Genomic DNA, 25,562 nt, shown 5'->3' on the forward strand with positions numbered 1-25,562 from the left:
AACTAGATTGTATGCAGTCCGGTTGTATAGCATTATATATACGTATAGAATGGGTAATAAGGCAATAATTTTTGACTGCACTGTCGCGGAGTAACTACCTTAAAAGGAAGTAAATTTTTGCATTATTTATTAGAATTTATTTATTTATTATTCCGGTACTTTTCTAACTCCCATATATATATTATTTAAATAAAATATCAATGGTTATATTTATTTACAAACTTACTTAAAACTTTAAAAAAATTTCTTTTTGATCATATTTGTGAACTTGTAATAATTTTATAAATGATCTACACTTTGAGCGTATTAAAAAGCTGCTAATAAATTAACCATTCTAAATTGAATTAAATCATGATTATTAACCTTTTTGTAGTATGTTTTGAGAAACTTAATTGTAAATTAAATCTTAAAAATTGATAGGAACAGAAGATGAGCACACAATCAAATTGTTCATCTTGATAATACGTTTAAAAATTTTCACTGCATTGCTGCAGTTATGCCACCACCACTACCAGTGCTCGATTGACTTATACGAATTCCAGTCATACTTGTTCCTAAAGTTGATGCGATATCCTATATTAGACAAAAATAAAATTAAAATTAAAATTTTACAAAAACAAATTTTATTTATGAAATTATTCCAATTTTAGACGCGTAAGGATTAAAAGGATAATTAAAACTATAAAATTAATCAGCAATAAAAGTAGACGTTATTAACGTTATTACAGAATACGATTATCGTTAAACGTTTAAGATTTAATTTTAAGATTTTTAAATGAAAATTTATATTATAAATGCTGGATACATAGTTAACGCTTCTTTGTAGAGTATCGGGCCAAAATTTTACAGTGTTGGGATGGTCGATTATCTGATTAAAATATGAAAAAAAGCAAATATTCCTAACGGAGAAAATAAAAATTTTCCGTGCCAAAAATTTGTGAGGATATATAGTCTTCTTACATAATACGAATATAACTGAGCAAGGGTGATATACTGTAAAAGATGTCCTTTTTAAGTTAATGGCCCGGCAAATTTTTAATTTCTCCGTCAGGAAAATATGCTTTTTTTTCTTATTTTAATCAGATAGAATATCCCAACGCTGTAAAATTTGGCCCGATACTCAATAAAGAAGCGTTTAGTATATATCCAGCATTTATAATATGAATTTTAATTGAAAAATCTTAAAATTAACGGAGATACGTGACTTAATTCGACGAACAAAGAAAATTACTTTTTATTTGCGACACCGATATATTGAAGGGTAATTTACCTTACATCAATATCTTGTCATCCTACATTTTTACACATTATTATTTCGCCAAAAATTAGTCACATTGAAAGAAAAAAAATTAAGTGGCGAAATACGCATCGTGTTATATGTAGTATACAGTTAAATGGGTTTTTAAAAATACAATATAAAGTTGAACATAACTTCTCTGTTCGGGCGAATATTTCACGAAGTGTAATAGGTGGCTTATTCCACCCCAATTACTGAGGGCACTGAAAATAGTAGATAATAACGGTTAGCCAGGCTAGGCTAAACCTTGTGTGCGAATATTATTATTGTGCCCTGTATAATAATAGGAAACCATGACTTGTAGACCGTGGGGCATAACGGTTTTTTTAAATGATGAATACTTCATACTTCAGATTTCGTGAGTGGCTCGTCTTTAACAAGTCTACCCAACTGTCCTCTGCAGTGAACCATGTACGTACTTAAAAACAGAAATACTTAAGTACGAGGTGGTATATAAGCTCAACGGTGCAGTACTTTTGTCGGGCAAAATATTTTATTGTTTAATAATTATTAATGTTATTAAGTGGTCATAGTGTCCTACAAATTTCCTGCTGCGTTTTTTCAGAACGATAACTGAAATATGACGTCATCATGTTCATTTAAAAACGCATTTTTCGAAAAAAAAAAATCATAGAGAAAAGTTTGGTACTATGTTTTTATCATTTAAAAAAACCCGTGGTGTCCCACGGTCGATTGTATTCGATTCCCAATTAGTAGAAAAGATATTTTTAAAACACAAAAAACAAAAATCTCACAACAAACATTAAATGACAACATGAATTTTTGATGATTATTTGATCATAATTTTTTACAAATTTATCCTATTGTTATAAAGAAATGTGATTATGCATTTCATATGCATGCTTGTTTATTTCTATATATAGGGAGTAATCTCTGGAACTACTATATTTCATGTTTCTCTGCATTTCATGTTTGTTTTCAGCTTTCCATTATTTTTTTAAATTAAAAAGACTATACTTCTACACCTTTTCTAGAGCTCATGAGAATTGAATTTTTTCAATTCCGGCCTCCAGATTATTCAATAAATATTATCATAACAAACATACTGTTTTTCACACTTACAATCAGATAATGGTTTAAATATTGAAATACCTAAACTTTTTAACTGCTGATAAAAAATGCTAAAATAAATTATATATGTATGGATTGCAATAAATCTGAATTAGTATATTTTACAGCTAATAAATTGGCAATTACACACAAGCGAAGTTTTTAAACACGAAGGAAGTGAGCACATTATTTTCTGTACGAGTGCAGGATTAGTTCTTTCTTTATGCTCTATCTTTCATGTGACAAATAGCCAATTACTAAGATGGTAATTCACTATTTATCGCACGGAAACAGTAAAAAAAGAAAGAACAAATCCTGCACTCCTATAAAATAATAATGTGCTCACTTCGTTCGTGTTCAGTAACTCCTCTCGCGCGTGTAACTGACAATTTACTTATCCTGAACGAATGGAGAAAAGTAAATTAAATAAAAATTTTTATTTTACAAACCTGATAACTAAATTGGAAATACGGTTCTTCTTTAATTGCACCAAGGGGTCCAGTTTGATCTGGAGGTGTTAATTCAACACTTTCACCTGTGAATTCTGAATCAAAATATCGTGTATCGGTATCCGATGTAACTTGTGGTTTAAAAGGCGGTGGTACTTTCTTTTGAACTAAGTCATTCCAATTAATTGAGCTAAAGAAAGGATGTTCCATTATTTCTCGAACATCTTGTGGTCCACCACCTAATCTGTGAGCTGGTTCTTTGACTAATAACCCAGCTAGTAAACTTCTCGCATCAGCACTAAGTGTTCGTGGAAATTTAACTTCTTCCATTAAAATTAAGGTGAATAATTTATCATGATCCCGATTGTAAAATGGAAGACGACCACACATCTAAAATTATATTAATAAGATTACTACTTATATTATCACGCTTATTATAATAACAAAGAAAATACATCAATACAACATAAAATGTATTGTTTTTAATTATTTTTGAAAACTTTTGTCCATCTATCCATTATATGGATTCTACAATGTACCCTTATCCTTAGAAATTGGTTTCATTTGACTCTGTAATTGGATTTTAATTAATGCCAAATCGACAGTCATTGACATTAGCGTCAAATACTTGAAATCAGCTTGAATTTAGTTACAGTTTGATATAACTTGAGGCTCAAACGTTAAACATTAATCATAAATACGCAATCATCCCTCCTCCTTTTTAGATTGATTATCTCATGCATTAGAAAATATTTTATTAGAATTGTACACTTGCATCTCACAGTCTTTATATAAGAACTAAAATTTTAATCCAGCCAAAATGGTGTTAGTTACAAGAGTGTGTTTTTAATTATATTCATTAACTATAATTACTTAACATTTTTATGGGTAAGCATTAAGTAAAGTTTTGAAGCTATAATTTCCTCCGCAACTTACTTAATAGACGATATACTGTTTATAAATAAATGGCATTTTGGTACATCCGTGCATACAGGTAAATTTTAACATTAGTATTATACCGGGAATATCAGAATAATGATCAATAATTTAGCTACAAACATTATAAATTTTTCACAACGTGTCGAATTTTTGCTTAATCCATTGAGTTTTTAAGCTCATGTAAGTGTTTGGAAGATATTCCGATAACTAATAGGCAATAATGAATATGACGGCATTCCAGCTCTCTATTCTCAATTATTTTAAAACACCCTATGCTGAACGATGGGCTGGTCGAAACGGGCCTGTAAAATGGCCACCGCGATCCCCTAACCCTGTTTATTATACGGTTTTTTCACTTAGATTTATTTTTTGTTCTTCAGAATCTACATGCTTTGAAACGAATTTTTAAACAAGAAAAAGACTCCCTTAATAATATTATCCGACGAATTTTGCATGAAATTAAAATCAACAGAACAACTTTTTGAAGCTACCACAGAGGTGGATTATCCATAAGGCACGTGTCTACAAGTGCGAGGTTACAAAAGAAGGAGCGTGCGCATGGAAGTTTTTAAACATACATAAAATTAATTGTGTAAGTATGACAAAAATTACAGTCCGTTGAGATTGACATTCAAATGTATGACACAAAGAAGATACGGAAGAGAAAGTTCACAGCAGATGAATTTGCCGATATTACTTCTACCTTATTTTGTTTGGAAATATTCAGAGTGTCAGTGTAGTATAAATATTACCAAAGATAATAAATGAGAACTCTAGGATATTTCGAGTTAAATTTCGATTTTTGTCTCAATTTCCTAGATCAATTTTTGCACTAAATTTTCATTTTTAAGCAATTTGATCAATTTGAACACCGGAGAAGTTAAAAATAGAGCATGTATGTGAGTAACGTTGTATTCTTGTGATTTAGAAAAGTGCTGTTCTGATTAATGTATCCTTCTACGATCCTATTTAACGAAGATAGCTCGAGTCGGAGAACTGCCCCGAACAATTAACGCGATTTTACAGGTTCTAAGAATTAAAGAACTTGAAACTAAAGAACTAAAAAGAAGTCTTTATTGATAAATTTTTACTTTATTATACATATTATAAATATAATAAAGTATTGTGATCGAAAAAAAAATCGATATCGGGGTTTCAACGGAAATACACGTTTTGAAGGTCCCTGATTCCAAAAAAGTGGTTTTTAAAAAATGTTGCTTCCGTCGGTATGTCTGTTACCAAGCTGGAGACTTCAATTTTCAACCGATTTTTCTCAAACTCTGTACATAGGTTCAGTTTGGTCATAATTCCAGACGATTTTTTCATTTTTTCCCTAGGCGTTTTTTTAAGGCCAAAACAGGATTTTTGGGGTTTTCTCAAAAACGGCTCTAACGATTTCGATTAAACTGGGCACAAGGCTAGACCTTAAGGTGTTCCTAGGATTGGTATAAGCCACATATCCGGGAAAATTCAAAACTTTTTTTTTTTGGGTTTTCTCAAAGACGGCTTAAACGATTTCGATTAAACTAGGCACAAGGCTAGACCTTAAGGTATTCCTAGGATTGGTATAACCCACATATCCGGGAAAATTCGAGAAGGCCCACACTCTTGGGAAAAACTTTTTTTTGGGTTTTCTCAAAGACGGCTCTAACGATTTCGATTAAACTGAGCACAAGGCTAGACCTTAAGGTGTTCCTAGGATTGGTATAACCCACATATCCGGGAGAATTCGAGAAACTTGACACAAGGCCAGACCTTAAGGTGTTCCTAGGATTGGTATAGGCTACATATCCAGAAAAAGGCCACACCCTAGGGAAAACATTTCAAAATACAGGAAAATGGTATTTTCTAGGGAGAGGCTGAGGGGACAGCAGTGAAACTTCGTATCAGGGTTTATATCAACAAGGTCCTAGGTTTGATATAAATACCTTCTGGGACCCCTTCCCCTGGAGCCGTGGAGCTGGAAGGAATTAAATCGTCAAATGTGGTCAAATAAATAAAACCTAATTAAGCCAAATTAGTGAAGTTAAGAAGCTAAAGCTTTTCCTTGCTTTTAAATAATTCTTACAATTGGCTGCTTTCAATCAAAATATTACAAGAATAATTAAATCAATTTTATAATATAATAAAGTCTTGTCTGATGTTTCGGACCGTTTATTTATTGGGTGGTGCTAATTTTTGAAACTGCCTACGGGCGCAAAATTTCTTAATCCATTTCTGAGCTACCTAGAATTTTTTAACCTTCGTTTATCTTTTACAGTTTTGGAGAAAATGGAAACTAAAATTTTGTCCGAACTAACGCCTTTATCGGAAAACTAGGATATTTACAAAACAAAATTTCAAACGTTGTAAAATTTTTTAACATTTTCCTAATAAGTTGATTATTAGGGACATTTTTTGTATTTAAACTTCCCTATCTCTTATGAATTAAAAAATGGGTCTTAACCCAATTGAGCTATGTTTCTATGTTTGGACCATCAATATTTCTAACCGTTACAAACTTGGAGCTAAACTAAATATATGAAACATATAAGCCAGGGTAAAAAAAGAATGAATGAATATTGAATATTTTTTAAGATATCGCTACTATCAATATATTTATAGAAATTCGTATCTATAAAAATATCAATATCCCTATAATCAGAAGCAGACCCATCGAATTTAATATTCTATTATTTTAAAATAAGAAGAGCTACAACAATACTTACCATTTCATACATAACAACGCCAACGCCCCACCAATCAACAGCACTTCCATAATCATTATCATCTAAAACTTCAGGAGCTAAATATTCAGGTGTTCCACAAAATGTTTTGGTAGTTCGCCCATAAGTGATATCTTCCTTACACAAACCAAAATCAGCAATTTTTATGTGACCATCTTTATCCAAAAGTAAATTTTCTAGTTTTAAATCTCTGTAAATTATTTCTGAAAGTAAATTTTAATGTTTTTAATGTTTTCATTTAATCCGATCGATAAGTGCAACAAGCTAAGCTTAGATTCCTGTATTCCTGAAAATCCCAAACAATAAGGAAACACATGTTGCCACGTTAAGTTTATCGCCCCTCGCAAGCGTATGACGCAGAACACTGCCTCAATGTATTTAAATGAGAGTGTTTCCTAATGAGCGTCAGACGTCGCAGGCTTCTGCGATCGACGATATTGTACTGGTATTACATATACTACGCATTTTAAATAATTTGTTACTAATTGATAGTCTAAAAAGGTTATGTTTTGGAGAATTTATATCAGACGGCCGGGTCATTCTCAAAACTAAAAAATTTTGACCTAATTTCAGTTATTGTCATTTTTAATTCCAAAGTACTAGTTTTTCATAAAAATTGCGAATTCATTGCAGGTTAAACCTGCAATAATTTTCGGTCAGAACGGTTTTTATAGGACCCGTAGTTTCGGTTTTTCTTGTACGAGTTTCTGATGATTTTCTTATAATAAATTTAATAATATGCGAAGGCAACTTTTTATCTCAAACTGCAGTAGTATAATCTACTTATTTTAAAACAAAAATACTTACTTAAAGAATGTAGATAGCCTAACGCAGATACAATTTCTGCTCCATAAAACCGGGTTCGATCTTCAGAAAAAACTCTCTCGCGTGATAAATGGAAAAATAATTCACCACCATTAACATATTCCATGACAAAACATAATCTGTCATTTGTTTGAAATGAATATTTCAGTGACTAAAATTTTAATTTTTCTCGGTTACTATAAGAATAAAAAGCAAGAAAAATTGTGAAAAAATATTACTTACAATTAAAAAAGGATGGTTAGTGGTACGTAAAACTCGATTTTCTGTACGGGTATGTTCAACTTCATCTTTTTCCATAATTACACCTTTCTTTAAAATTTTAATTGCATATAATCGACCAGTTAATTTCTCACGGCATAAAATTACTTTACCAAATGTACCCTTTCCCAATACTTTTAAATATTCAAAATTTTCTAGAGTCTATAAAAAAGAAAAATATATTTTATATCCATATCATTCAAGCTTTAAATTTCGATTGCGCATTACATAGTGACAACAATTTTCTGAACTTAAAGTTTATTCTTAATACGGCTATTCCGCAAATAATAACAATATTTAGTATTTGCGGATAAAAAATTTAAATAAGAAGAAATATTAGATTCAATTACTTAACAGAATTTTTCTCCTGTTTGATCCGCTTTCGAAATATCATACAAAACAAAAAAAAATATTTTTCTTCTTCAATTCTACGCGAATTAAAACTTCGATTGGTATATAAAAGGGAGAAGAGCATCTAGTTCAATAATTCAAAAATTCGTTGACCAAATTATTACTTTTAAATTGCTTCGAACAGAGCACTTTTAACATACTCTGAACAGTGTTACAATCTCATGCGCCATTTTTGTTAACTACTTTGTATAGAAAACTTTGTTATAAAACTGACAAAATTCCATGACTTTTCACTCACAAAATACTAGCTATATTAAAATGATAAAATGAGTTTTAACGTATGAGGGTTGAATGTTTTATAGGGAGTAAAATATCCACACAAAATTCTAAATCAATTTGAGATAATGTTTCCTGTATTTTCTTCACATTTTGTTTTATCATTCCCTCATTATATCATGTATATATGTAAAATATATCAATATAATTGTAAGTGATAGTCTCAAATTTGTAACGCTTAAAAAATATTGATGCTACGAATAAAATTTTGGTATACATGTTCGTAAAATCATCTAAAGAGAGTTCATTTCCGGTTATCTGTCTATCCGCCTGTAAACACTATAATTAAAAAACGAAAATAGGTATCAAGCTGAAATTTTTACAGCGTGTTCAGAACATAAAAAGTAAGCAACATAGACCAATTGCGTCTTGGGTCCGTAGGACTCATCTTGTAAACTGTTAGAAATGGAACAAAAGTTTAAAAATATTCCTTATAAATAAATAAACAACTTTTGCTTGAAACATTTTTTCGTAAACGTTATAGTCTACAGTACAGGGGGGGCTTTTTTCTTGAATGCAAGATATATGAATATAATAAGAGATAATAATAGTGGCCTACAAAAATATTGAGACGTTTGGTGTGACCTCCACCCCCAACATGTCGAAAGACGGGTGTATGGAAATTTATGAACAACCTGCTAATGTTTACACAATTGTTTAATAAATATAAGTAAAATTAAATGTACGTACTGACCTACAAATTTAATGAGCCGTTTTCTCAGACCTACGCCTTAAACATGGCAGTTTAACGACTATATATTTTATTATGCAAACGCCCCAATTTCCAAACTTTTCGTAAATAAAAATGTTGTAGATTACACTAAAATGAAGCCACTCGCGAAGTTTCGTGAGTGTGTTAGTCACGAAATCATTTCCCCCTCAGTCCTGTAGACTATCACTGTTTATTCGTGGGAGCGCAAATTAGGACAATAATTTTGTGTCCATTTTCGAAAATCAAAGAAATGGCTTGCCCTCTATTAGTTGGTTTTTTAAAATCTTCTAATTTATAAAAAAAAGTATTAAAATTTATAATAAAATTGTTTGCCTTCACCTTGTTTAATTTATAAAATAAATTTATAAAATAAATGCATATTAATTATTAATCTAAGTTAACTTTATCTACGTAAAATGAAAGAAATACAGAGGAAAATTTAACTTTATAAATTTAAACCGCCATATTGACATGTTTAGAATATTGCCAGGTTTGAAAAAAATTAGCCCTCTACCTACACTCTCGAGGAGTCTGCTTGCCAAAATTAGCCGAAATGAAGTACTCATCACCACTGTGATTGTGAAAAAAAAATTTTATTTGAGATTCGAACAGGTTTTTTATTATTGTTTTTAAACTAGGTAAGACTGAAACATTTTTAAAATTTGGTGAGATATCTACGGCTACCCATAATTCCTATTACGCTGCTATTATTAATAATATATCGTAATTATTAGTAATAAAAATAATAATGCATCAGAGATCAGATATGAAAAAATGGGTGATATGAAGTTAATCTCCTAAATGTTATTGTTGAATATCACTATTATGCCTATATAAACCTGCCTCCAAATTAAACTCCTAAATTAAGTTTGGAATGATAACAGAAACAGCAGGTTGGTAACTTTTCGCCCGACATGTTAGTTTCTGAGTTATTGAACTGACTTTACCTAGTTGCAAATATAGTTCACATAAACCACTGGATGTTTGAGCCATTATAATAATTAAAATTGACTCGGCTCAAGAGCAACGTATTAGTAATAGAACAACAATTTAATATACTCTGCCAAAAATATGAATTTTTCTATAAAATTATTTATTTTATTTGATAGAAAAATATTTTATTGAGCATATCTTTTGGAATTTTGTACTTAGTGTAATTAGATACCAAAATTACTTATTTATTTTATTTCAATCGCAACTAAAAAACTTCAAATTGCAACAGTATCTCGAAAATGGATCAAATTCAGTATAAATAACCCTTTTAGGAAATTAATTGGTAATAAGAGAGTTTATCCATGAAATTTAAGGCCAGCGGCGGCTATCGGATTTGCGTAAATTTTTTCAATACGTACAACTTTCCGTTTTCCAGTCGATTTTGAACTAGATGTGCCCTGTACAGAAAATTTTTCTGAAAGATCTTCTGCTGTAATTTGTTCTGCAGGTCGCATATCAACATCTTCAATTTGATTAGAATTAAACGCTGGTACTGAACTTCCAGGTGCTGTAACTTGCTCTGAAACATATTTAATTGCAGCTATCCATTCTTCACGCTCACGTTCAGTGTCAACATTAAAAGTGCGTTCAATAACTGTTGTCCATTGCAATCCACGAATTAAGAAAGTGTACGGTTTTGGTTTATCGGTTGGCATTATTTGACAACCTTTCACAGTAAAGTTATTTAATGGATCTTCCTTAGAATTGGGTTCTGGTTTGCTTTTAAAACCAATTAACGAACCATCATCTAGTAAGAAAAAATATCGTGATCGCCAGTTTCTGTAATGTTCGCCCCTTTTATACAGTTGACCTTCCTTTACAATACGTCCCGTAAAATTTGCAGGTCTCAAAGGACCTGGATTCGATGAAGGTCCTGATACACTATTTGATGTATTCATCGGAGATACGTCAGTCATTTTGATCTACGAAATAAAAGATTATATTTTAAATTTCTTTAAAATCGTATTTCATATTCGAAACTTTAATTATTTCCATATTCGAAAATAAATATTTATCTGCCTCATAAGTCAATGTAAAAAGATTAAAATAAATAATGAAATTATTTTTATTTTCGTAGGTGTCATGCACATTTAAAATGATGAAGATCTAATTTTAAGTCGTAAATACCATATGCTTTCTATTGATTACAAATTTTTCAATAGCGGGTATGTTTTAAAAATTGAGAATAATGGTAAATCGAAATATTTTTCCCTCGAGCTATTAAAATTATAATGAAATATTATGAATAATATTAATTAACCAAAAACTCTATAGTAAATTCAATTATTAAAATTCCAGCTGATTTTTACTGAACAACAATAAAAGAACTGAAAAATAAAAATTTTTCTTTACGAGTATTATGTAATTGGAAAAAACACGGACAAAAATGTTTACATTTGAAGTAAACAACGTAATATTTACGTCTTAAGCCTATTAAATTTGTTTGGGGATATTCTGTTGAAATGATACGAACTACTTTAAATAAAATAACAAATATCGATAAATGAAAAATAAAGTAAAATATTTACATTTATATTAATTGATTTTTATGATGCCGTTTTCAATTTTAATCAAACCATTAATATTTTGTTGAGTCCGTCTTATATTTGGGTTGGTTAAAAAGGCACTTTATTTCAATACACGTGTTTTCACATAAAATTTTTTAATAAAAACTAACGTATCCACAAAACTTAAACAATGAATTATTATTTATTATTATTTTCAAATAATAATCTTAACAATTTTTATCTTAATTAAAAAGATTATTCACATTTTAAATCAATGCTGGCTGCTGTATATAAGTCTCAAAAACACTTGGGATATCATACAAAATATACGCATTTGAAAATTATATGTCACTTTACTTTATATTTTCATCTTACTTTTACTTATTTCTAAACGCTATTTTTCTCTTTTACGCAGGTATTTTACGATAAATTTCATGCATTTTGTTATTATATACGTCATCTTTGTTTTATGTACGCACCGTTTTAGGCGGATATTTTAAAATTTTGCTTTTCGACTTTGTAAACATTATATTAAAATTTTGAAAAATTTGTTGTTTTTTTATTATATAGAATATCAAGAATTTTTTCCTCTAACTAGAAATAGAGCGCTTGTCTATAGTAATATTTTTTAAAAGTTAAAAAATATTTTCCTTTTAACTCACAAAATAATTTTAACCATTCGGGAATTCGTTATTTTTTTTATGCCCTGAATTTATATTTTAAATCAGGAGTATATTAAATTTAGTATAAATAAATGGAAAAAAATAAAATGGAATATCCATCTTTTAAAATGTAAGATATAAAAGAAAAGTTTAAATACAATATAGGGTTTCCACCTTTCCAGATTTGATCGGGAAACTCCCGAAATCTTCTAGTTTGTTCCGACTCAATATCAACATAAATTGTTCCGAGTTCAGCAAAAAAAGATATTTTTTGATTATTTGTTTCATATTCAGATGAATTCGACAATATTGAGCAGCTTTTATTTTAAATTACTTGAAGAGTATTTATTTAAATATTTTATTATGGAAAAAACTGGATACTCAAATCATCGAAATATCGAACAGTATTATAATTCAGTGGTATAATTAGATTAATTTCACTATCTGCCACCTTTCCGGAACTTGGAATTGGCCACCCTAAATACAAATAATGTTCATTTCCAAAAAAAAAACAACAAACTTTTGAGTAATGAGAAAACCGGAATCGAACGAGGCGCTTGACATGAATCTCTTGCATTCATATGATCAATGTCAATTATTTTTGTTTGTTTTAATAAATTTTGGATACAAATTTCATCAATATCAATGTACGATATTATGTTTGTGGTACAATGGCGTAAAAGCTATAAAGACAAATAAATTGTCGAGTTAATCTTAAGTAAAGAGAATTGAAAAAAAGACACGTATATCAGGAATTAATAACCCGAACCTCTTTCATTCCATCCAAGCGCCTTATCAACTATAGGCTCTACCAACTTTTGTTTTGGACCAGGAATTAAAATTTTTGCTCAATCATAACTTATGGGGGTAAAAAATGAATTTTTAAATGCATTTTCCAAGAGGCCGTGATTTGTTTTATGGAAGGCGACCGACATAATTAATTAGATTTTGTTTCATGTGGGGGTAGAAATATGGATGTGACTATCTAAGAGGAGCTATCTTTTTTTACTTGCAAGACGTAAAAAAAAACAAACGATTACGTAATCAACACTGGTTATACATGGTATTTCAACAATTAACTCAGTTAATTATTTGTGTTTATTTTTTTTTTTAAATATAGAAATTATTTTCTATTTTTCATAAATTTTAGCTAGTTACAGAAGCGTGTTTTTTGTTTATAGTTCTTTAAACTATCAATATTATAGACTGCTACCTGCGCTTCCACCATAAAATATATTTTAGTTAATCGTTAATCCTGAAGATTCTGATTATGATAATCACTATATCATAAGTCGACCGCTTTAATATATATCAGCTCACATACTTTAATTTAAAAAATTTTGAAATTCTTGCACTTGGATTTTCAGAAATTATTGAAATTTGCAGATGTAATTGAAGATTTTGCAAATATGAGGAATATAGAATTAATTTTTTTTTTTTATTTTAGATAAAACTTTCAATTTTTTGCAAGTTATTTTGATAATTAAAAAAATTGAAAGTGGAAAAAGATGGGATTTATTTTTCATAAAAAATTATTTTTATAAACAAAAAATGTTCTGGCACTTTTAAATGAAAATTATAACGATATTCAATACCCCTGAATAAATAAAAATATTGAGACAAAGAAAAAAGTATTAAAAAGTATTAGATTGACTAGAAAACCAATACTTTTTTCTTTGTTCCATACTTTTTTTTTAATCCGTTACATACAAATCTTCGATATTTTTATTTCACAATAAAAACAAATTGAGAAGTCATTTGGATTAAATAATTTCAAAATGCTTCATACACGTGAGATTAATCTCACTAAAGGAACAGAAAGTAAAGAACATTACTCGATAAAGAATATCATTGATCGATTAAAAAATTAACATCTTACCCACACAGGTTGAGAAGTAGATTAATGAATTGGATTATAATATTTTCTATCGAAAATTGTTTATAAAAACTATTCTGAACCAATTTTTATAATTGATTGTCTTTACTTTTTTGTGACTCTAAAATTTTGGCATTTCATAAATTTTGCCGCCCTTCAAATTCTGCCGCCCTAGGCCCCCTCAAAAAAATCCAATCTTGTCTTTGGCTGCGATAGGGGTCCTGAATTATTAGACAACATTTCATGTTGTCTATCTTTTTATACCATGTATATATGAAATATACATAGTATATTAAGTTTAGTCCCAAGTTTTTAACTCTTAAAAATATTAATGCTATGAATAAAATTTTGGTCTAATTATAGTCCATTTTCAATTGTCTGTCCGTTCGTCTGTGAACACGACAACTCACTCAAAAACGAAAAAAGATATCAAGCTGAAATTTTTACAAAGCACTCAAGACGTAAAAAGTGAGGTCGAGTTCGTAAATGAGGATCTTGGGTCCATAGGACCCATCTTGTAAACCGTTAGAGATAGAACAAAAAGTTTAAATGTAAAAAATGTTCCTTATCAAACAATAAATACACAACTTTTGTCTTAAACATTTTCTTGTTAACATCACTGTTTACTCACGAGGGCACACATTAGATGCAAATTTTATAGTATGTATTAATATGGTATTATCAGTTGTGTATGTGACATGTATACGTATATGTGTAATGTGATAGAGTAATCAACACTGTCTATACATGGTATCTCAACAATGAACTCTGCCAATTGTTTGTTTTCACTTGTTATGTATAAACTTATAATCTGTAGTTATATCTTTTTACGAAATACACGATAACTCAAAAACGAAAAGAGATATCAAGGTTCAATATTTATAACGTGATCAGGACGTATAAAGTATGAGCTCTTAAATGAGCAACGTAGGTTAATTGGTTAATTGAGTATTGGGTTCGTAAGACCCATCTTGTAAACCATTAAAGATAGAACATAAGTTTAAATTTAAAAAAGGTTACTTATAAAAATAAACAACTTTTATTTCAAACATTTTTTCACATACATCAGTAGTTACTCATGAGAGCGCAAATTAAAACAAAATTTTGGGTGTCCGTTTTCTCAAAAACTATAAAAATGAAAAAAATTCTAGAAAATACTTTCGAAAATTTTCGAAAACCATAATTGTGTTGCTAAACTTTTCTAATTTATTAAAAATAATGCAAGCCCCAACGAAGTTCACCGAGTCATCTAGTAAAAATTATTCAGTTGAATAATTTTGAATTATGAATACGTTATTCACAATTTTAAGTACAATGGCATATCATATGAAATGAACTGTAATTGTACATAGCACTCACCATTCTGACGTATCGTGTTCAAATTCTGATATATTCTATTACTGTGGACTGAACCAATAGTTAATCGCCACACATGTCATTTGTAAAAAACACGATGTGTAGTTGAAAAGTTCTGTAGTACAGCTGGCATTACTAAATATATAATTTTTTTCTGTAATAAAATAATATTTATAAATGAAACTGTGAAATTTCTTTTACAATTTTTTTAATTCAGACTGTAAATTCAGTCGTACATTTTTATTTTCGCATACCGGCTTTGTAAGTACTTTTTTACTATAATGTATAATAGAAATAAGAAATGAAATTTAATAACCTCTATCTTTCTAGATTTACATCGAAAAACTTAAAATGGGTAAAATAGTTCATTTATTATTAAGTTCATACCTCTTTATGGTATTGTTCACCACAACTGTAACGTCTTTGGCTGTAATGTCGGTTGACTTAGGGTCCGAGTGGATGAAAATTGGTATTGTATCACCTGGTGTACCAATGGAAATAGCATTAAATAAAGAATCTAAACGGAAAACACCAGCAGTAATTACGTTTAGAGATGGTGTGCGTACTTTTGGTGAAGATGCTCAAACGTTAGGCATACGTTTTCCAAAAAATAGTTATAGTTATTTGTTAGATTTGCTTGGTAAGGAATTCGATAGTCCTTCTGTTGAACTATTCCGGAAGCGTTTTCCATATTATGAAATTGAAAGAGACCCGTCAAGAAATACAGTTTTATTTGTAGTCGATGAAAAGACTAAATATAGTCCAGAAGAATTAGTATCACAATTATTACACAAAGCTAAGGAGTACGCTGAACAATCGGCGGGACAAGTTATAAAAGAATGTGTTTTAACAGTTCCGGGATATTTTAACCAAGCGGAACGGCATGCTATGTTACAAGCTGCTCAGTTAGCCGATTTAAAAGTTTTGCAATTAATTAATGATTATACTGCTGTTGGCTTAAACTATGGTATATTCAGACGAAAAGATTTCAACGAAAGTGCGTATTATATTTTATTCTATGACATGGGAGCATCTTCTACAACCGCAACAATTGTAAGCTATCAAATGGTAAAATCTAAAGAACGTGGTTTCGTAGAAACAAATCCACAATTGCAAATAATTGGTGTTGGATTAGATAGAACTCTTGGAGGTTTAGAATTACAATTGAGACTGCGAGATCATTTAGCTAAAAAATTCAATGAAATGAAATTGACTCCAAACGACGTTACCCAAAATGCACGATCTATGGCAAAACTTTTCAAAGAAGCTGGTCGAGTAAAGAATGTTCTTTCGGCAAATGCGGATCATTATGCTCAGATTGAAAGTTTATTGGATGAAAAAGATTTCCGTTTACAGATTACTCGAGAAGAATTTGAAAATTTATGTGCTGATGTTTTTGCTCGTGTTGGAAATCCTGTTAATCAAGCTTTGAAGATGGCTGGAATAAGCTTAGATGTATTAAACCAAGTGGTGCTTGTTGGTGCCGGAACACGTGTGCCAAAGGTTCAAGAGGAATTACAAAAGTTAGTCAAAATAGAATTAAGTAAAAATTTGAATACTGATGAGGCTGCAACTATGGGTGCTGTTTATAAGGCAGCTGACTTATCAAAGGGATTCAAAGTTAAGAAATTTATTACAAAAGATGGTGTTTTATATCCAATTCAAATTGTGTTCCAAAGAACTGCAGATAATGGAGAAATCAAACAAGTTAAAAGAACTTTATTTGGACTTATGAATCCATACCCTCAGAAGAAAATAATAACATTCAATAAACATACTGACGATTTCGAATTTAATGTGAATTACGCTGACTTGGATCATTTGGCACCAATTGATTTATTAAATTTAGGTAATTTAAATATTAGTGAAATTTCTCTCAAAGGAGTTGCGGCGGCAATTAAGAAAAATCAAGGAGAAAATACTGAATTTAAAGGAATTAAAGCTCATTTTCAAATGGATGATTCGGGTATTTTAAATCTTGTAAATGTTGAGTCTGTTGTTGAAAAAGTAATACAACCAGAAGATGAAAGTACATTCTCTAAACTTGGCAGTACAATTACAAACTTATTCAAAAGTGCCGAAGAAGCTAAAGAAAATACAGAGAAAAAGGAAGAAAATCAAAGTGAACAGCCTGAAAAAACGCCAGAAAGTGCATCAAAAACTGAAGAACAGACTAATGATGTTCCGAATTTAAACAAAACAAATGAAACCACACAACAAAATACAACAAAAAATTCTGAAACAGATAAAGAGAAGAAACCACAAACTGTCTTGATTAAGGAACCTATTGCGGCTCAAACCAATATTATTGGAATTAAACCTCTTTCTGAAGAAGAAATTAAAACTTCTAGAAATAAAATTGAAGTTTTGAATACTGTGGATCGCGAACGATTAGCTAGAGAAACTGCCTTAAATAACTTAGAAAGTTTTGTAATTGATGCGCAAAATAAATTAGATCAAGATGAATACAGAGAATCTGGTACACCAGAAGAAATTGAAAAAATTAGAGAATCATGTTCTCAAATTTCAGATTGGTTGTACGAGGATGGCTCTGATGCTGATAGCGAAACTTATAATAAAAAATTATCTGAAGTACAAGAGCTTACTTTTAGATTATTCTCTCGAGTTTACGAACATAAAGAACGGCCCGAAGCCCTAGCTGCGTTGAAACAAATGTTAAATGGTTCTGAACACTTTTTAGCATCAGCCAAAAATTTGACGGCTGGAAAGAGTGAAAATGAAGTATTTACTGAAGTTGAAATAAACAATTTAGAAAAAATAATTACTGAAACAACTGAATGGCGTAATAAAATGGTTGAAGAACAAGACAAATTAAAAAAATCGGATCCAATTTTACTAACGGTACGAGCATTATCTGAAAAAATGGCAGCATTGGATCGGGAGGTGAAATATTTAGTTAATAAATTAAAAATATGGAGACCTAAAACACCTCCTAAAGAAAAACCAGTGGTAGAAGAACCTGAGAAGGCTGACAAAACAAAAGACTCACCAAAAGAAGAGGGTACTGAAGATCAAGAAAATGTTATTGAAGAACCACAAGAAGAAGACAATACACCAAAAGAACCAAATGAGGAAGAAACCGTTTCAGCCAATGATGAGGAAAATCACAATGAATTATAGTTTCATTTTGTCTTTAGTTAAATTGAACTCATTCGGATACAAATAAAGTTTGAAATGAATGCACCTATAAGTATTTTCGTGATGATTTTGTACTGTGAACAATCGTAATATAATGAACATTTTAATTTTGTATTCGAGTGATTTTATTATATTTGCGAATTTATACCATTCCATTGATCACCAATAGCATTTTAAGTCATAAATTTTTGTTATACTAGTAAATTATGAATAATTGTTTTTTGAATTACTTTTCCGATGTTTTGAAAAAATACTTAAGCGCCTACTTATTTAAAAATTTTCCATCTTGGGTTAATTTTCAAAAAAAATCTGGTTTGGTTGTATATATATTTAGGTTTGAAAATTATGGTTAATTAGGGTTGTTATCTCTCTCTTTCAAGCAGAACGAAAAATATAATTTTAAGTATTGGTAGCGGGAGTTAACATTTTCTTGATAAATTAAAAATTATAAAATCTTTGGTTCAAAAGAGACTCCGGCTTTGAAGAATTTAAGATGACCGCCCTATCGTTATTTATAATGATAAATTTACATTAATACATTTATATACTGATAATTTAAGTTTGGAAAATTATTTAATTAAATATGATAGCAACAATTTTATGTAAGAACACTTTATTTATTAAAAATGATATAAAAATTATTTTTAATATTATTTTAATAATTTCATTATTGATGATCCTGATCCTGATGATTCTTTGTTCAACGCTTTTGCGAGCTTATTTACATTCTGTTTTGGTATTCCTTTTGGCGTTTCTGATAAAACTTGAGGTAGCTTTCCTTTTAATGATTTTGGAGTCCGAGATTGTTGAACGATAATTTTGTTAAGACCAGCAAATGCATCTTTTTTTTTCTTCTTGGATTTTGGTTTAGTTTGTGGAGTATTTGGTATTATTAATTTTTTTGGAGTAGTTGCAAACGGAACATTTGTTTTAGTTCGTAAAATCTTACGTGATAATGGCCCAATGAATGCAATATTTTTGCAAAATTTACAAATGCGCATCTGAAATAAAATAATATTGTTGGATCAATGATTTGTTTGTAGAAAATTAATATTATCACATATCAAAATTTGTTGATCAGCTAGCTGCTAACTTTAATTTTCTATAATTTCTTTATTCATAACATAAAAGGATATAGAAGGTTGTAAATTTGTAGGTAACGTGTATTCGAATTATTAGTTTACGAAGAATATTTTTAAATTAATCCCACCCGATGTAATACGAGAGGTTAACTAGGGAAATAAAAAACGACCTTCGATATAACAATGCCCTAGTGGAAAAAATATTTGAAGAAAGAATAAGAAATTCTGAAAAAGTCTTAGGAACTTTGAATTTCTCAACGTTTTCGGACTAGTCTAATTCAGAGTTATTCAGAGTTCTTAATACTTTTTTAAAGTTTCTAAGACTTTTTCAGAGTTTCCTAAGACTTATTAAGACTTATTAATTTCCTAAGACTTTTCCTAAGACTTATTAATTTCCTAAGACTTATTAATTTTTTCAAATATTTTTTCCACCATTCATCATTCATTTGGTGATTTGAAATTGTCTTACTTTTCCATGATGATAGCAAAAATTCCCAGACCGTTTTTCAGGTATAATAATACGAAATTTTTCGATTAAAAAAAATACGAAAATTTCTCTTTGTATTGTATTCTAATAAAACACCACTCACTTAAGTAAATCGTGACCAAAACAGTTTTCATTTTGTATCATTAAAAACTACTGTTTTTATACTTAATCCATCTACCACTTTTTTATGAATGAAATGATTTGACAACCTCAAACAAAACCGGAGAATTTGTAGTTGTAATTGTGCAGAATTATACTAGATTCCAAGATATCAATGGAGAAAAAGGTCTTCCTTCAGTTTTAGAAACTCGATATTTTTACACCAAATTCTTTGAACTTTCCAGAATTTCAAAATTCCCTGACATTTCTAGATTTTCCAAGTCGATCGATACTGTGTTTTCGAGAAAAATTTGAAAAAATCTAATTTTTTTCATTTTTAATCATCGTTTAAATGGATGTCGTTTAAAAGCACAAGTTATAAAAACTCAAATGAAATGGGAAAAATTTACCTCTTTGCTTTTGAACTATTGATATATACTGCCGTCATAACTTAAATGGTCCTACTTAACTCCAAATATTTTCTAAATGCTTTTTTTAGCGTTCTTGATTCGGTGTTCAAGTTTTTTTATGATATTAGAAAGCTCAAAATCCGATACAGTGATTAGTTAGAATTTATATTGACTCTAATTCCAATTTGAGATTGTTTTTGAAGGTACTAAATCAATTTTTTTTTAATTAAAAATTAATTATATTAATATAACCACAAAGTTTTTTGGATTAACAAAAAATTTACACATCAAAAGCATTTGAAAAATTAAAATTTCATGTAGATAAAGAAATTTGTTTTTCTTATTTATTGTTGTTTCTTGGAGATAGAACTTTTTAAGTTATGAAGACAAAATTACATATTAAGGAGACTTTTATTTAGAACCGACCTTTTAAATATTCTCTAAATCCAAATGGCCTTGAGAAAAGTCCTTTTATATAAAAAAAAGTGACTTACTCACTGGGAACTATTCTGAGAGGAGATAGGCAAATCAACTTCTCCGCGTGCTAAATATAAATATAAAAATAAAAAGCGGAGTTTCTGAAATTTTTGTCTTAGAACGGGGGCGTTTTCGGACATCTTTACCATACTCACGTTTACATGAATCTGAACCTTTGCACATCGTTTCGTATATGATCTCAATTCATTGTTTTCGAAAAAATGTTTGGAACAATAGTTGTTGATATTTTAATGAGAAATGTTGGTAATTTAATGATTGCTGCAATTTTTTGTTTCAATTGTTTTGCTTAAAAATGGGTAGCCACGAAACCAAAAATCATGAATATCTTAAAAAGCTTACATGTATATAGAAAAAAAGAAAACAAGTACCATCTATGCAAAGATTCAGTGTATTTTTTAACAAACAAAAAGTATACGATTTTCATAGTTTCAAATAAGTTTTTTATATTATATTAAAAAAATAAAAAATAAGCGATCGCTCTCTAATTGGCGCTAAATTTCGTAGTTACAATATTCGTCCCATCACTAATATCTATAGTATTTTTTTTTTAAAATAATCATCTTTGAAAAAATCAACATGTTACAAAATTTTTATGACTCACGCGATTTCTTGACATAGATTTTTCACCATATGATGATTTGAGCCGTGTATTATATTTTCAAGTTTGAGCAATAACTCATTAGTTGTTAGGTTCAGCTCAATTACATGGTCCAAGTACAATAGTTTTTGTTTCGCTAGCGGTTTTTTTGCAATAAATTTTGAAACATATGAAACAAAAAAAATTTACAAAATTTAAGAAACCTCCGACAAATATTTCAGATACGAAACTTTAAACTCGCACTTCAAACATAGTTATAAACACTTTCCTTTAATTACCTTTTTCCTTATAACCTTCCCAAACTGAACCGGTTATAAAGACTATCGTCTCTTTTTCAGTTGTTTCGGGTACAGAACCCTAAACTCGTACTAAAACATAGCTAAGAACACTTTCCATTAAATTATCTTTAGAACAATACAAAAATCATAATCGATTCATCCGTTTATGAGCTACGATGTCACAGACTTACACACATAGCGGTCAAACTTATAACACCCCTATTTTTGGTTCGAGGGTTAAAAAATTAAAAGATGCTCTAACTTCTATAGCCTTGCATTTTCGGTTTCAAATTTATTGCAAATGAATTAGTATTATGACATTAAAACTATCAAATGTATATGGAATAAAAAGTGTGTTTGTGATAATTGCAACTTGGTATGCACTTTGGAAAGACCGCCTAGATATAAAAACTCAAATTTTGAGTTGTAAAAATCATTTAAATACCGAGAAAAGTATTGACTTGAGCTAAAATTTATTTGGATATTTTGACCATATCGTTAAGTAGATATAAGCTACCAATTTTCATTTCAATTGATTTGGCCCAAAAATGGCCCCAGAAACAAGTTATACAGCCGGCGTGCTTGAAATTGGGCTAACTTGAGAAAAATTATCTTTAGTAAATAAAATTTGGATAGCAGTCAAAAAGTGACTCAAGAAACAAGTTATATAATACAGTTGTGCACTTGATCATGGGTGTAAATACCATCTTTTTTTGGAGGTGCAAATTATTCCATTCAAATAAATCACAAAAATAGATAAGGGAATAAATTTAAAACAAAAAATATTTTCACTAAAAAAATGCAATGTTTTGAACTTCCGCTTTATCGAAAAGACTATTAAAGATAAAAATTAAAGTCTACTACATCCAGTACGAGTTATATATAATTCAAAAAATATTTATGACTTAACTATTTTTTTGAGAACAATGTATTTAAAAGACTATTAACAAATATTAATTCATCGTAAAGATTTAAAAATTTTTAATGTTACTTATTTTTAAATCGAACTTTTTCTCAAATATATAAACAGGTCTTCTTAAGATTTTTTAATTTCCATTTTAACATTATTCAGTTGTTTTATTGTAAGCTTTACTTTTTTTTAGGAAGTTTTTCGAGTTATTAATGAAAAATCGATAAAAACGATGCATTTGTTAAATGAAAAATCGACATTTTCAACTATGAATAGCTTTGAAAAGTATTAGATTATTGACAAAGTTTGTTACAACTATGAATAGCTTTGAAAAGTATTAGATTATCGACAAAGTTTGTTGCATAGAATTTGTTCCTTGAGCCAATTGCTAACCACTGTTCAAATTCCATGCCAATCGTTTTTAACCGCGAGAATTCAAATCGGAAAGAGTCATGGATTGAACTATTTACACGAATTATTATGTAAAAATAGAATCTCTGAAATCTCTTTAGGTATTTTGAAACATGAAGTAGAATGATGAGTACATGAAGTTTATGGCCAAACAGATGGCGACCGCTTACGGAACTGTAGTCTATAAGCCATTACCAATTTTTTTGATTGAAACTTTAGAACTTTTTTTTGGATACTATTAAGTTTAGATTCAGGACGTGCTTGACTCTTTAGTAAATGTTGTTGGTGTTTAAATTTTCTTGATTTTCCAATACGAATTTTTTCGACACAACTCCATGGATTTCCACATTTTTTACAAAGAATATTAGGTCCAAAACTACTCTTAGCTAAGGTAACTTGTTTATCGTATTCTGCGTCTCGACATTTTGTGCTGAAAATATAATTGAAATGTATGTAAATTGTAGTTATTAACATAAAATTGAATATTATAAAATGTTTTTATCTTTACATGAGGTGACTTTTTACTGCAGCGCTATCAGGAAAACTTTGCGGAATTAAAATTGCAGCTTTTGCTAAAAATGCAACTGTTTTATCATACATTTTAACTCTTATATTTAGTACATTTCATAAATACTCGAGTGTTTTTTATCTAAATTTTTATTATGCATAAATAACAACGAGGTATTATGGATGCTTAGAAATTTAAAAACTAATTTCTATATTTTTAAATTATCTCTTAGAATGAAAATAATAAAACTTAGTTATTAATTTATCCATAATAATAATAGTGAAGGTTATGTTCATGTTATTGACAAGTGTAAGTTGCAATAAACATGCCATGCGTCTCACGACAGTATCATCTCGTGGCTGCCAAGGTACCAGTTTAGCCAACTGTGGCATAGTCAGATGTTACTAGATTTAATTTTAATGTTTAATTATACCCTGTATACATGTAATATATATTAAGGAAATTTTGGCCCAAATTTGTACATGAAACATGCAATCTGGACAAATTTGATTTAATTTTGTGCTACGTTGTCGCACGCCTACAATAAGCAACATTTGACAACAAATATCGAGCCACATGTCGTCCAGTGTTGCTTCAGTGGAATTGCTCCTTAACGCTTAAAAATATTAATGCAACGAACAAAATTTTGGTATAGGTGTTCATAAAATCACCCAAAGAATCTATTTCCAGTGGTCTGCTTGTCCGTCTCTCTGCCCGTTTGTTAACACGATAGGACATAAAAAGTGAGGCTAAGTTCGTAAATGAATTACATAGACCGATTGGGCTTTGTAAACAGTTTGAGATAGAACAAAACTTTAAATGTAAAAAATGCTTCTTATAAAAAAATAAACTTTTTTTTTTAAAACATTTTTACGAAAAACGTCACTGTTTACCCGTGGGGCTGCAAATTAGGACAAAATTTTGCTGTCCATTTTCTCCAAAGCTATTAAAGATACAAAGCTGAAAATTTGCAGGTAGCTTCAACTTGTGGTCTTGTGAAATATTCTCGAAAAAACAAAAAAAATTTAAAATACTTTCGAAAATTTCGAAAACTTAATAAATGGCAGCCGAAATGCCGCCATAATTGTTATGGTTTTTTAAACTTTTCTAATTTAGAAAAAAACAAGTGAAAACTAACAATTGACTGAGTTAATTGTCGAAATACCCTGTATAGAAAACGTTTAATACAAGTGCATGCATTATATTTATAAATTTTTATAGCGCCACAGAGAACCGAAAAAAGATATTAATATTGAAAATTTTTTCGAATCTTACTGGTAGATACATGTGCGTTAAACCCATTGACGTTAGAGTTATATAGACTGAATGTCAAACGATTTTAAGCGTGCCAACATCTAAGGTAAAATAAAATTTTCTACAAATTTTGTCTGAAAGATTTTTTTGTATGATAAAGAGGGCACAGAAGATGGTGCGCTCAGCTTAACGTACTTCAGTGCTGGGTCAATATTTATTTATAAGGTATTAAATAATTATTTATGTAGTATTTAATGAATAATTATGGAAAAAACCGCATAATAGACTGGGATTCACGATTGACTCTGTATATTAAACGGTTTTTTCACTTAATTATGGATTAAATACTATTTAAATAATTATTTAATACATTATATTTAAAAATATTGACCCTGCACTAAGGTACGTATAGCTGAGATATTATTTGTCTGAAAGCATTTTTTATACGTTGAACCGTTTTTAAACAAGTGAAAACAAACAATTGACTCAGTTAATTGTTGAAATACCAT

At 29.6% G+C, this 25,562-nt stretch overlaps 3 protein-coding genes across 3 annotated transcripts; 1 reads left to right on the forward strand and 2 right to left on the reverse strand.

Annotated features, from left to right (window-relative positions):
• Positions 1-305: 305 nt before the first annotated feature.
• LOC123300212 (RAC serine/threonine-protein kinase) lies at positions 306-11,639 on the reverse strand. Its single transcript, XM_044882743.1, has 7 exons — positions 11,487-11,639; positions 10,317-10,880; positions 7,530-7,727; positions 7,290-7,458; positions 6,465-6,685; positions 2,818-3,207; positions 306-573 (listed from the first exon to the last, which is right to left on the reverse strand). Exons 2-7 carry the CDS (start codon positions 10,872-10,874, stop codon positions 478-480), a joined length of 1,632 nt encoding a protein of 543 aa, XP_044738678.1. The 5' UTR covers positions 10,875-10,880; positions 11,487-11,639; the 3' UTR covers positions 306-477.
• Positions 11,640-15,583: 3,944 nt separating this feature from the next.
• LOC123305692 (hypoxia up-regulated protein 1) lies at positions 15,584-18,629 on the forward strand. Its single transcript, XM_044887483.1, has 2 exons — positions 15,584-15,620; positions 15,690-18,629. Exon 2 carries the CDS (start codon positions 15,711-15,713, stop codon positions 18,498-18,500), a length of 2,790 nt encoding a protein of 929 aa, XP_044743418.1. The 5' UTR covers positions 15,584-15,620; positions 15,690-15,710; the 3' UTR covers positions 18,501-18,629.
• Positions 18,630-19,139: 510 nt separating this feature from the next.
• On the reverse strand, positions 19,140-24,114 carry LOC123305700. The gene is made up of 3 exons (XM_044887495.1): positions 23,800-24,114; positions 23,487-23,721; positions 19,140-19,519 (listed from the first exon to the last, which is right to left on the reverse strand). The coding sequence occupies exons 1-3, from the start codon at positions 23,889-23,891 to the stop codon at positions 19,169-19,171; spliced, it is 678 nt and encodes a 225-aa protein (XP_044743430.1). The 5' UTR covers positions 23,892-24,114; the 3' UTR covers positions 19,140-19,168.
• Positions 24,115-25,562: the final 1,448 nt, after the last annotated feature.

This window comes from Chrysoperla carnea, chromosome 1 (assembly GCF_905475395.1).
Source record: "Chrysoperla carnea chromosome 1, inChrCarn1.1, whole genome shotgun sequence".
In the NCBI taxonomy this organism is placed as follows: domain Eukaryota; kingdom Metazoa; phylum Arthropoda; class Insecta; order Neuroptera; family Chrysopidae; genus Chrysoperla; species Chrysoperla carnea.

Excerpts from the sequence above, each read along its gene's own strand:
- LOC123300212 (XM_044882743.1), bottom strand. The coding sequence starts at position 10,874 with ATGACTGACGTATCTCCGATGAATACATCAAATAGTGTATCAGGACCT. Across the intron at positions 3,208-6,464 it reads GCGTTGTTATGTATGAAATG|ATGTGTGGTCGTCTTCCATT; the intron begins GTAAGTATTGTT and ends ATATAATTTTAG. Across the intron at positions 574-2,817 it reads ATTTCCAATTTAGTTATCAG|GATATCGCATCAACTTTAGG; the intron begins GTTTGTAAAATA and ends TGTCTAATATAG.
- LOC123305692 (XM_044887483.1), top strand. The coding sequence starts at position 15,711 with ATGGGTAAAATAGTTCATTTATTATTAAGTTCATACCTCTTTATGGTA.
- LOC123305700 (XM_044887495.1), bottom strand. The coding sequence starts at position 23,891 with ATGTATGATAAAACAGTTGCATTTTTAGCAAAAGCTGCAATTTTAATT. Across the intron at positions 23,722-23,799 it reads GCAGTAAAAAGTCACCTCAT|CACAAAATGTCGAGACGCAG; the intron begins GTAAAGATAAAA and ends TTATATTTTCAG. Across the intron at positions 19,520-23,486 it reads AGTTTCAATCAAAAAAATTG|ATGCGCATTTGTAAATTTTG; the intron begins GTAATGGCTTAT and ends ATTTTATTTCAG.